Genomic DNA, 12111 nt, shown 5'->3' on the forward strand with positions numbered 1-12111 from the left:
GTTGGAATTATGAATACCATGTAGAGGAAAGAGCTGGTCTCGAATCCGGGTACCTGCATTTTGATCCAGCTGGAAATCGGATTCCCAATACATAATGACATAGATATCTGATACATAGAGCACCGAGGCGCCTGATAGATTGTCTCTTACCAAACTTAGCGAAACATACCGACGTGTACAATGTGTTATCTTCACGGTTTCCCCCACTATATTTTAAACTGGGCATAGCCACGGAGTTGGATGTACAGTATATGTCTCTCTGCCCAGTGTTGGTGTGGTTACCAAATAAGCAGCCATACAAGGGCCAAGGACAGTTGAAATCAATGATATATTTGCTAAATAGACACAGCAGCTTGCAGATATACAAGGAAAATAGAGTAAAACAAAAAGAGGGATAAACATAGATAATTGGACCGAAAACGCCTTTAGTGCTGACTTGATTTCCTGACTTCCTGGCTCATCCCCAACACCACCCCATCATCTACATAGTTAGCTCAATGTTGTCTGTTATTTTTTCTTCTTTCATTTGATTTTCTCTGCGTACTCCAAGAAGCCGGCTCTGTACAGGTAACTCCACTGATTCGAGCTGCTTCGGAGGGAGATTTTATCTAGGTACTGTATTGGTTTAGTTTGAGTGCAACTTCCTCACTCTGTTGACGCCTTCGTAGAGCGTACGGTCGACCGCAGCCGCGACAGTGAGAGTACCACCGATGATAGCGCAAACTCCTGTTAAGAAACCCGTGAAGGTCTTCGGTCTCGCCTCGCGGTTGATCACCTTCATCGGGGAAATGTCATAGTTGAAGAAGACGCCGGGGATGCCGTTGGCGGCGTGGAGGCGCTCCTTGTGGCCCTCGTCTGAGGCATCCCCGCCGCGCAGAGAGCGCTTGTGCGAGGTTACGGAGTACTGGTGCGTTTCAATGCTGCCTTGGGTGCCCGCGCTCACGCCTTGCGCGCCTAGCGGGGTGTTGGAATCTGAGCTGTGGAGGGAGGATGAGAATAGAGGGTCCCAGCCGAGGGGGAGGTAGGAGGTTGAGACGACCTTGATGAAATACATAAAGCTGAAGGCTGGCTCGGAGGCATCCTGGTTTGTGCTGTCCAACGGGTTAGTGTGGTGGTGGTCGGTCCATTGCCAGCGGTCGGAGAGCTCGTCGGGGAGCTGGGGTCCGAAGCGGAGTTGGTGGATGATATGCGACATTGTATGTTGTTCAGCTGTGGGGAGGTCGACCTCGAGGTAGTTTGCGATATCGTGGACATGCATGTTTCCGCTGGAGAAGCTGCGCCCGGGTGCGACGTGGAAGTTACCGACAACTTTGTTGACGCGGATGACACCTTCAAGACGGCATCCTTCGCGGCGCTGGGCTTCGATGCGCTCTCCGTAGTGTTCGCGCTCGCATTGTTCGATGTTGGCGCCCTTGCCGAAGGCCCATTGTTTCTGCGCGTATGCTTCTCGGACTTCCTCGCAGGTGTTGCAGCAACCGGGCTTGACAGCATTGGGAGGAGCTGGTGCCCCGCCGCACTCGCCGCAGTACCCGGGGTCGAGGTGTTTTGCTTCTTCGGAGTGGCTGGGTATGGTACTAGTCAGCGACATTCGCATCTCCCAACAGGCGTACCGATGCTTACAGCTCCAAGGATTGAATATCGAGGACATGGCCACCTTCAGCAACGGAGGCAAGGCGGACTTTGTTCACGCCGTGCGCAACGCCGACCTGCTGTTCGCCCGAGACGTCCATAACATCTAGTGTCGTAAGTTCGCAGGGGAGTCGGGGGAATGTAATGTTCAGATGAATCTCCATTTTCTCGCCTGTTCAGTTGGGTTGCAATAATTAGCCAGCTGTTCTCTTTTGTTCAATCCAGCGTATGTCTTGGAGTAATCCGGTACAGTACCTCTTGATTTATCGACGACCAACTCGGGCATGACCGCGACACGCCGGTAGTCCGCCCATTCTCCCCAAACAAGCCAAAGTACAATAAGAAGCGAGGCAATTGTGATGATTCCTCCAGACGTGGTGCGGATGCGTGCCTCGTCGACAGTTTTGGCGAAGGCGTCTAGCCTTGTGAACCGTGATTTGGCCGGCATGGCTTCAATTCGGTTGATCGACGATCATGCGGTTGCTACTTTTGGTTCGAGTCTAGAGCGGCTAGACCGTAGCTATGGTGCCTAGAGCGTAGGATTTGCGGTCAGTTGAAAATAGTCGGGAGAGTTCAGTCGTAATGGAAGTGGTAGAGATTCGGACAGATAGACGTCAAGGACAAGGAAACTGGGGGCCAAAGAACGCACTTGATCTGAAAGACCGTCGACGCCAGCAGAAACCAACAGAAACCAACAGCGGGAATATAGGTATTCACACTGGTTCTGGCCTGCAAATAAAGTGTTCAGGAAGCTGTGCTGGTGAATTGAAGTATGGCGTCCTGTCGTCTATCTCTTTCCGGGTTGAGGAGCAGTAAGTAGAACACGTAACGCGTAACATAATGCTATGCTGGGAATGCCTTGTGTGTATTGGTATTACCAATTTCTGCCAAAGGACAAACTGCACAATGCTATTGGTCGCGCACTGGTCCCACTATGTGCCTGGATTCTATCACGTGCATTGAGCCCCATCGCCGCCTACACACGTGATTTAGCTGCCTGCAAGAAATGATTCAGCGGACGTCACTTTTTCTGCTCTGGACCTTCTGTCGCCCGCGCCTCAAACGAGAGGCTTTACTTTTGCTTTGTCTAGAATTTCGAGGAGAAACACTGCACAAAGTTCTCCTTTATTCTTTCTTGAATGAATAATCTGTCGCTGATACATGCTGATTGGATTTTGAACTACAAAGGCGCTCAGCGCTTTATTTGCTTTCGGGCAGCCAAACCTCAAATACGGACGCGAAACACGACGTTCTTCCCCTCTCCTTCTCGTTCTCTCTACACCCGTCTGCGACATTATCCGATTCGTTTTACACCATGATGAAAAGAGGCAGAGGTACTCGCGGCCGCTCGAGTACTAGTGATCGGGGAGGAATCCGCAAGCGGGGTGCTCCAACAAAGGTCGATCGAGATGGTGATTTGGCGATGGGTGCAGGCACAGGCGCAATCCGTGGGCAGAAAGCTCCCCGAGGGCCTGGTCGATCTGGGTCCCGAACAAATGCCATCGACAGGAGCATCACCCAGATTCAAAAGGCTCTAAGCGGCTCTAACGCTCAAGCGAACATCCGACAAGGCGGTCGCGGGGCCCTTGAGCATGTCGTCATTCGTGGATGGAAAGAAAGCAAGGCTGCATCCAACCGCGATGGCGGCGTCGAAAGCCTGGTCACCTTCCTCGAGAAGAAACTCACCCCACCCGACTCGAAATCTGGCTCGCGCGCAAGAATCAATAAGGTATGTGCAACACTGAACTGGCGGCCACCGACTTGGACATGAATCACCAGCGTCGTCCTCTCCGATGTGCTCTCGTTTTCAAGGATGGTACCTCCAGAACGACGATTGGCGGATGCCTAGGCTTTATGGGCGTTTGTTCCTTTGGATGGCTGCGGTTTTCAAGGTCTCTTACGCCTTGCTAACGTTAATTAGTCGCGGGTTGAAGGCGACGCTTTGATAGCGTCCATCCGGCCGGATTTGCTAGAAAGAATGCTTCAACTCAATACCTTTAGCTTTGCAGGAGCGCCCCTTACGATCGAAAAATACGACCAATCAACGGCTGCCTTGTTGGACACCTCGATGCCGACACAGAACGGAACAACCCCGTCGACCGCAGACACGAAGTCGAAAATGACAGCGATATTGGGGAGGCGGTACTATCAACAGTCCAAATTACTCGACCTCTCCAAACTGGCGACAGACCCAGATCTAGTAGCTATGGGGATTTTTGGCACAACTTCGACCGAATCCAAGTTCTTCCCCGCACTGATGAAAGTGTGGGATCTCAATTTTGATAATCCTACTGCCCGCCGCGAGGCTGTCGAAAGTGTTAGTCTCGCAGATAATCAACTCGCCAATATCTCCGTTGTAACGACGCTTTCCCAAACATTTCCGGACCTCAAAAACCTCGATCTATCAAATAACAATTTCGCCGATGCTCAAGCACTTATTGGATGGCGTTGGAAATTTCGCAAGCTACAATTCCTCGATCTGACCGGCAATCCCTTCAGTGCCGACCCGATATTCAAAGATACTATGCTCAAGTGGTACCCGGAGCTCAGAACATTAAACAACACCCAAGTCCGTACCGAGGAAGAAGTCGCTTCGCAAAAGAAAACTCCAATTCCTGTTCGAGCGCCTCATTTCCACGACGAATCTCAGATCGCAGAGAACTTTATTAGAACATTCTTTACCGGTTATGATAACAATAGGGGTGAAATTCTCACCGGCTTCTACGATAATAACTCCACTTTTTCACTCAATGTCAACACATCCGCTCCGCGAGCACTCCAGACGGAACCAGCTCCTTGGGATCCGTATTTGAAGAAGAGCCGAAACCTCCTCAAAATCAGCCATCTACCGGCGAGAATGTCCCGTACGTACACGGGCGTCGAGAAGATCCGCGAATTATGGACAACACTGCCACAAACTAGACATCCGGACATCGCGACAAGCCCCGAAGATTGGCTTATTGAATGCTTTCCGATCCCTGGACTCCCTGATATTTCGGGCCAGAGCATAAGTGGCGTGGGTGGATTCCTTATTATGGTTCACGGAAAGTTCGAAGAAAGTAATGCGGGAAAGGTTGAAACTCGAAGTTTTGACCGCACTTTCGTTCTCGGACCTGGTGCAGGAATAGGAGGTATTAGGGTTATCAACGATGTCCTCTGCCTGCGGGCATTCGGCGGTAATGAAGCATGGCAACTGGAGCCCCAGCCTGCTGCAGCTCAACCCGTACCCCCTCCCGTTGCGGCTCCAGCGGCCAACCCAGCTGCACCTCCTGGGTACGGTCTTCCTGCACCTGGAAAAGCCGACGTTCAGGTGCAACAAGAGCAATTAGTGATGCAATTGAGCGCCAAAACTATGATGACATTGCAGTACTCCGAACTGGCGCTCTCGGGGAATGGGTGGAATCTTGATGCTGCTTTGAAAAACTTCGAGGAATTAAAGGTAGGCGGCCTCACTCTAACTCTCTTTATTTGTAACCTTGTGCTAACTACATGGGAAGACTCAGGGCCAGCTCCCACCCGAAGCTTTTCTTCCAGGAGCTTCTGTATAGCTCCGCTTTCACACGAATACAACCCTTCCGTTGCAAGTTACTTAAGATATGCGAGGATGACAATTTGGATGCTTTATTTGTTGAATTTGATAGTGGATGCATGGCTTAGGCGAAATGGTTTTTTACAGGTTACCTCATATTGTTCAAATATCCCAGTTCATTGTACTATAAAGACCACGAAGACATGTCAATAGAGAAGAGCAAGAATTAAACCGAGCTTTCTTGCTTCATTAATCGTGGATTGTATCTCGTAGCTACTGCAACCTTTAACGGCTGCCTTGGCAGGGCCGGGCGCCCGATCACTCAGGGAAAGCTAGAGTTTCCGCCAACTTTCTCCGCAGTCTGAAGTTCAGACAGACCACCTGCATAAAACAACCACACCCCAGCTAATTATTCCCAATTTACTCAAATCCACAGCGCGCGCTTTCCGACCGGTCCTACAGCATGATCCCTGCGTTAATCTCCGAGAGCTAATGGAATGCCCGCTACAACCATCACACACAACACCGGCCAGATGGCTTCCAACGGGACAGCGCCCCTCGACCCCTTGGACGCAGGTGAGCCTTTGGAATCGGGACTGCGGCTGTAAATTAGTTTGCTGATTATGAATTATAAACCACCAGCTGACTATGACCCCATCGATCACCTAAACGATATCTTCTCCCACCCTTCCACCCTCTCCTCCGTCTCCGATGTATCCCAACGATTGCGTGACTACGAAACCGAGCTAGACACTGAAATTGGCGCACTGGTGGAAGACCAGGTCACATCAAATACAGAGAGCGTCGAGCGCATTCAGACCGCTAAAGCGGATCTGTCGGAGCTTTTCAGGAAAATTGACGATGTCCGCGACCGCGCGTCCAAGACGGAGCAGTCTATCACGGAGATGACTGCGGATATTAAGCAGCTGGACAATGCGAAGAAGAACCTGACACAGTCAATGACGGCTTTGAAAAGACTGCAAATGTTGACAACTGCTTACGACCAATTACGTGTCCTCAGCCGCACGCGACAGTATCGGGACTGCTCTCAGCTGCTCCAGGCAGTGATCCAATTGGTCGCGCACTTCAAGTCTTATCGGTCGATTGATCAGATCGCTCTCCTTAGTCGAAATGTGGCAGATATCCAACGAGATTTGCTGGAACAGATCTGTGAGGATTTCGAGCTGGCATTTGCTAAGGGCGAGGTCGTCGCGAGGAGAACGGCGCTTTCGGAGGCGTGCTCCGTCATGGACGCACTTGGTGAACATGCAAGGACTAGGCTGATGACTTGGTACTGCAATTTCCAGCTGCGCGAATACCGGCAGGTCTTTCGGAATAATGAAGAGGCGGGGTCTTTGGACAACATTTCGCGGAGGTACTCTTGGTTCCGGCGGATTCTGCGAATCTACGACGAAGAGTACGCTCCCATATTCCCGGCGTCCTGGAGAGTGGATGAGATACTGGCAAATGCGTTCTGCGAGGGAACACGGGATGACTTCAAAGGAATTCTCTCCCGGTCGGTGCGAAACGGCCAAACAATTGATGTCAATTTGTTGCTCTCCTGTTTGCAGGAAACACTTGACTTTGAGCATTCCCTCGAGCGACGCTTCGCGATTCCATCTCGACCTTCGACTGATACATTTGCCTCGGCCGAAACGCCTGTATTTGGCCAAGCTATTTCCGAGGCGTTTGAACCTTATTTGAGTGTATGGGTAAATGCTCAGGACAAACAGCTGGCCACCCTGATACCGAAATACCGTCAGCAACCCGTAAAACCGCCAGGGGAAGAATTTGTCTCAAACCTAGTCATTGCCTCCTCCATGGAACTTTTCACTTTCTATAGACACGCCCTTCAGCAGTGCGCGAAGCTGTCCACAGGCGCGAGCCTCGCAGATTTGTCGAAAGTTTTTGCCAAGTACCTTGACCAGTACGCCCAGCAGGTATTGCTCTACTATATCAGCGACCAACCAACTGCTCACAACCCCTTGGGGTCACCTGGGGTGGAAGAGTATATTGCCGTGCTTAACACCGCAGACTACTGCTACACCACGTGTAATCAGCTGGAGGAGAAGATAAAAAGCCGTCTTGACAAGAGTTTAAAACAAGGTGTTGACCTGCAAAGCCAAGCGGATTCATTCATGGGAATAGCGTCCGCTGCTGTTCGAGGCCTTGTGCGTAAGGTTGAGACTGAGTTGGAGCCGTGCTGGCGAGAGATGCGCAACACGCCGTGGAATAGGATGGAGGGTGTTAGCGACCAGAGCTCCTACGTCGGGGAGTTGCTGTCGAAAACGAGCACCAAATCGTCCGATATCTTGCCGTTGATTCATAAACAACAATACGCCAGGGCTTTCGCAGATCATATAGTGGAGTTGATTGCGAATATCTTCCTCCAGAACGTCTTCCAATGCAAGCCCGTTTCGGAGACAGGCGCAGAGCAGGTAAGTTTTCCCGCTGCCATTCTGTATACCACTGATATCTAACACACCCCAGATGCTCCTTGATACCTACACCATAAAAACAGGCCTATCTTCACTTTTACCCGCTCCGCCCCCTACCGGCTTCGTCAAGCGCGTGAACAATAGTTTCGCAAAGATCGAAACCCTGCTTAAAACCCTTCAAGTACAACCCTCACCACCTGAAGCCCTCGTTCAAGCCTACCTAATCCACATTGCGGATCGCAACAACACAAACTTCCGTAAGATCCTTGACCTGAAGGGTATTCGGAGCCGCCAGGAGCAAAATCATCTGGTAGAGCTCTTCCAGGTCCATCGCACCTCAGACCGATACGCCTCCAACATCCAAGAAAGCAATCCTGTACTGGGTGGGCTCCAAACAAATGCGGCTTCATCGTCTACGTCCGTTTCACAGGGATTAGGACTCGGGAACCTTGGCAGCGCTTCGGCAGCGTCGAGCGGTCGATTTGATGCCTCTTTGCTTGGGTCAGCAATCATCTCCGCGGCGAAGGATGGTGTTGATAGGTTAGGCACACCAATGGGCTCGTCCACACCCACAAATGCCATCGCAGCCGGAGGTGGCAACTCGCTGTCTGCTTCAGGCACGCCTGCTGTTACACCTGGACCTTCTGTACAAACCCAAAGTCAAGCCGGTGACGTGGGGTCTAATTTGAATGAGAATTTAAAGAATCTTGGCAAATTCTTCCGGAGAGATTTGGGCTTCGGAGGTAGGTTCGGCAGGGGTGGTGATGATGGGTGAAGTGGAACGAACGTTCTTGCGTATACATTTCAGCAATGACCGAGATTAAGCCTTGCTGCCGGGGGTGTATCATTATACCGCTTATATTTCTTTTACTCTTAGACCAGCATTGAGCAGAGCATGGCATTATGGGAACTATTTTAGGAAATCTTACAGTACATAATAGGAAGAGCTACTTCATGCACATACTACTTTGTCATATATACTTCTTTTGTTTTAGCCGTCTAGTCTCTATCGATCTATTTACATGTACACCGTTGGAATCCGTGACTCGTCAGAACGCGCTAATTACCTCTCATCATAATCTTCGCCAAGCTTCTTCCTGAGATTTCCCAGAGTATATAGTGAGTTATTCAGTGCGCTTTTCTGTTTTCGGTCACCATCCGCGGACAATGATAAAGGGGACGTCCCCGCACCATTGATGGTGTTGATCACTGCATCTGAAATGGATTCCCAATCTAACCTGCTCCCGGAACCTTGCTTCATTCGGAATGCTTCTACCAGAGAAATCGGAGAAACTGGGCTAGATCGCCATTCTTGTGTTGACCCTGGTTCACGAATGCAATCGACTGAGACGACCACTGCATTGGTGTCCTCGCTGACTTGAACATCCAGGATGTTACCAGAGGCCTTCATGGGCTTCTGCGGCTTGATTGAGCCATTGGCTTCAAAAGTGAATGTTTGGAGGATTGGGCTTCTGTGGAGATTGTCAGTTTGCTTGAACTAGATGCTTGATAATCAGGGAACGTACCCTTCCAGAGAGACGAAAATAACCCGCTGAGCTTCTGAACCAAGAGAGGCTGCCCAGATTCCGCGAACAGCCACTTCCTTGCCTTCAGGAGATTCCTCGACGAGGGGCACTGTGTGTAGGAGTTTGCCAGCTGCCCAGTTCCAGACCATGAGATGCGGGTCGCCGCCGCCAGAGATGAGAAGTTCCGGTGCCCATTGGGGAATGCAAAGTCTGGAGATGAATGACGTGTGTCCGAGGCAGTAATTCTCAATGACATGTGCTTGGGGAGGGCCGCGAGAGACGCGGATGTGTTCATCTCTATCAGCACTGAGGATATAGCTTCTTTTCTTGGTAGATGATGGATCCGGTGAAGGAAGTGAGGCAAAGGCGACATCTGTGAGAAGGGAGACATGGCCTAGAAGCAGGTCATGATCGAAGATGGGCTTTTCAGATTCCTTCTTCTGATTGGGATCGTTCTGCCTCTCTAATTGCATTTCGAGAGACCTGAGATTGCGCTGTGTATGCACAGTAAGGTTTGTGGCAGCAATACGCATGGAACCCATTTGGTTACGAGTCTTTGAGACAGCGCGTGGCTCAAGGCTGGGCATTAATGGCATGGAATAGACATCTCCGAACTTGTCGCCGGTCAGGATGTCATTGTTTTCCATGAATGTGATGGCGCATGGCCGCTTGGGCATTTGCCTGGGAGATAGTGAGTTCCTACTCATATACTTAATTAATGGAAGCTAGACTTACCTCTCACTTAATTGCAAGAATGAACCGTCCTCCTCAATTTGGAAGACACGAACGCATTTGTCTTCTCCTGTGAGCGCAACCAGATATTCACCATCAGATGTGGACGTCACAATTGGTATGCTCGTCCAGGCAGCGGACTTTTTTAGAGGTTCCATGCCAGCCTTCTGCTCCGAAGATGTGTCAACTTTTCTCCTTTTCTCAGGAGGGCCTTCAATCTCTGGGTTAGATTCAGCATTGTCTGCATTGGGACCTTCCACACCATCTTTCGGCCAGACGGAGAGTTGCTGTCCAGATTCCGCGGCATAACAGATCAGCTTTGCGCCGGCTGATGCTACGAGCACATTTCTAGAGTCGCCATTCTTTTTCTTGATAAATTGCATGCATTGGAGCGGATGCTGGAAGTTTTCGGCCATGTTGGCGTTGAGTTTTGGCGGGGCAGAAGGTGTTGTAAGCAGTTAGATATCACGCCGTACAGGTAAATAACTTGACCAAGACAGCCGGTCAACAAAACTAATTTCCAGCAACACACTTCTCTGTTTCCCCGTCTTGCTATATCGAGATTTCCATCAATGGATGGCGGCGGAGCTTGGGCGGGGCGCACGTGATCGGCTAGCGAGCGGAAGCCACAAGAAAAGAAAATCGCCAAAACGCACAAATCCGAAAAGCTTCAACGTCGCATACCGACATCAACAACAACCACCATTTTACGAATTTTCCCTTGCCCTTAAACATCCTATCTTCAGTGAAATAAGGAGACATGGGGGGCAAGTCCGAGTCCAAGGCCGCTTACTTCGAGAAGCTCAAGAGCCTCCTTGACGAATACAAGACCGTGTTCATCGTCGGTGTTGACAATGTCAGCTCTCAGCAGATGCACGAGATCCGTATCTCTCTCCGTGGTGAGGGTATCGTCCTGATGGGCAAGAACACTATGGTAAGTTCTATTTAACCTGCGATTTTTCTGTGGGCGCAACTGACCGAGATTTTTCTAGGTTCGCCGTGCCCTCAAGGGTTTCGTCAACGACAACCCCGAGTACGAGCGTCTCCTTCCTCACGTCAAGGGTGTGTACATCAGACCAAAATGAGTCGATGAACCGTGTAGGCTGACAATGAATTAGGTAACGTTGGTTTCATCTTCACCAACGCTGACCTCAAGGCTACCAAGGAGAAGATCCTTGCCAACCGTGTTGCTGCCCCTGCTCGTGCTGGTGCCATCGCCCCCGCTGATGTCTGGATTCCTGCCGGTAACACTGGTATGGAACCCGGTAAGACGTCTTTCTTCCAGGCTCTCGGTGTTCCCACCAAGATTGCCCGTGGTACCATTGAAATTACCACCGATCTTAAGCTCGTTGAGGCCAGCACCAAGGTCGGTCCTTCCGAGGCCACCCTGCTCAACATGCTCAACATCTCTCCCTTCACCTACGGTATGACTATCCAACAGGTCTACGACAACGGCCAGACCTTCAGCGCTGCCGTTCTCGACATCGAGGAGGAGCAGCTTCTTGAGGCCTTCAGCGGTGCCATCAAGACCATCGCCACCATCTCGCTGGCTACCAACTACCCCACCATCCCCTCTGTTATCCACTCTCTCGTCAACGGCTACAAGAAGGCTTTGGCTGTTGCTGTCGAGACTGAGTACAGCTGGCCCGAGATTGAGGAGCTCAAGGACCGTATCGCCAACCCTGACGCCTACGCTTCTGCCGCTCCCGCCGCTGCCGCTGCTGGCGGTGCTGCCCCTGCTGCTGCTGAGGCTGCTCCCGCTGAGGAGGCTGACGAGTCCGACGAGGACATGGGCTTCGGTCTCTTCGACTAAACGTCTCGTGCCAATGTACGGGATACGAATGCCATGTATTAGATACTTATTATGACCAATCATGAGGTTGGGTAATGAAGAATGATACTGGTGAACATTTTCTGTTCCCGTAAGATATGAACGTAGCTACGCTTCATATTCTTGCACAGTCATCAAGGTACGTTATGTCTCTATCCTTGAGAGCATCCCCTTGCCTATCACGACAAGCCCCTGGCGGAAGATGATATAATTTTTAACTCGTAACACCTGTCGGTGTGCTGAAGATTAAAAAACGCAACAACAAACACTCTAATTTTTTGCTGACGCCTCATCTCAATTGCCTTCACATTACACACATGCTCTGTTACTCTTCATGTGCTAATAGTTGTCATAGGGAACTTCCTTCTTCCTACTTCGTAAATGTTTATCCTTCCCATTTCGTAGATTGGTGATTGTCGGCCTAGC

At 50.6% G+C, this 12111-nt stretch overlaps 5 protein-coding genes across 5 annotated transcripts; 3 read left to right on the plus strand and 2 right to left on the minus strand.

The window, feature by feature from the left end:
• Positions 1-192: 192 nt before the first annotated feature.
• ASPSYDRAFT_47405 (retrograde cargo receptor ERV46) lies at positions 193-2442 on the minus strand. Its single transcript, XM_040847419.1, has 3 exons — positions 1885-2442; positions 1621-1801; positions 193-1562 (listed from the first exon to the last, which is right to left on the minus strand). The coding sequence occupies exons 1-3, from the start codon at positions 2075-2077 to the stop codon at positions 626-628; spliced, it is 1311 nt and encodes a 436-aa protein (XP_040700911.1). The 5' UTR covers positions 2078-2442; the 3' UTR covers positions 193-625.
• Positions 2443-2944: 502 nt separating this feature from the next.
• Positions 2945-5177, plus strand: ASPSYDRAFT_33239 (mRNA export factor mexA; the record flags this gene model as incomplete). The annotated part of the gene is made up of 3 exons (XM_040845063.1): positions 2945-3358; positions 3551-5068; positions 5127-5177. The coding sequence occupies 3 exons, from the start codon at positions 2945-2947 to the stop codon at positions 5175-5177; spliced, it is 1983 nt and encodes a 660-aa protein (XP_040700912.1).
• A 478-nt stretch (positions 5178-5655) lies between these two features.
• Positions 5656-8371, plus strand: ASPSYDRAFT_33240 (putative GARP complex subunit Vps53; the record flags this gene model as incomplete). The annotated part of the gene is made up of 3 exons (XM_040845064.1): positions 5656-5734; positions 5801-7596; positions 7649-8371. The coding sequence occupies 3 exons, from the start codon at positions 5656-5658 to the stop codon at positions 8369-8371; spliced, it is 2598 nt and encodes an 865-aa protein (XP_040700913.1).
• Positions 8372-8659: 288 nt separating this feature from the next.
• On the minus strand, positions 8660-10270 carry trm82 (putative tRNA methyltransferase; the record flags this gene model as incomplete). Its single annotated transcript, XM_040842445.1, has 3 exons — positions 8660-9068; positions 9123-9803; positions 9858-10270. 3 exons carry the CDS (start codon positions 10268-10270, stop codon positions 8660-8662), a joined length of 1503 nt encoding a protein of 500 aa, XP_040700914.1.
• Positions 10271-10614: 344 nt separating this feature from the next.
• On the plus strand, positions 10615-11667 carry ASPSYDRAFT_155208 (60S ribosomal protein uL10; the record flags this gene model as incomplete). The annotated part of the gene is made up of 3 exons (XM_040842435.1): positions 10615-10788; positions 10847-10916; positions 10973-11667. The coding sequence occupies 3 exons, from the start codon at positions 10615-10617 to the stop codon at positions 11665-11667; spliced, it is 939 nt and encodes a 312-aa protein (XP_040700915.1).
• Positions 11668-12111: the final 444 nt, after the last annotated feature.

Source organism: Aspergillus sydowii (genome assembly GCF_001890705.1).
Source record: "Aspergillus sydowii CBS 593.65 unplaced genomic scaffold ASPSYscaffold_8, whole genome shotgun sequence".
NCBI classification, from domain to species: Eukaryota; Fungi; Ascomycota; class Eurotiomycetes; order Eurotiales; family Aspergillaceae; genus Aspergillus; species Aspergillus sydowii.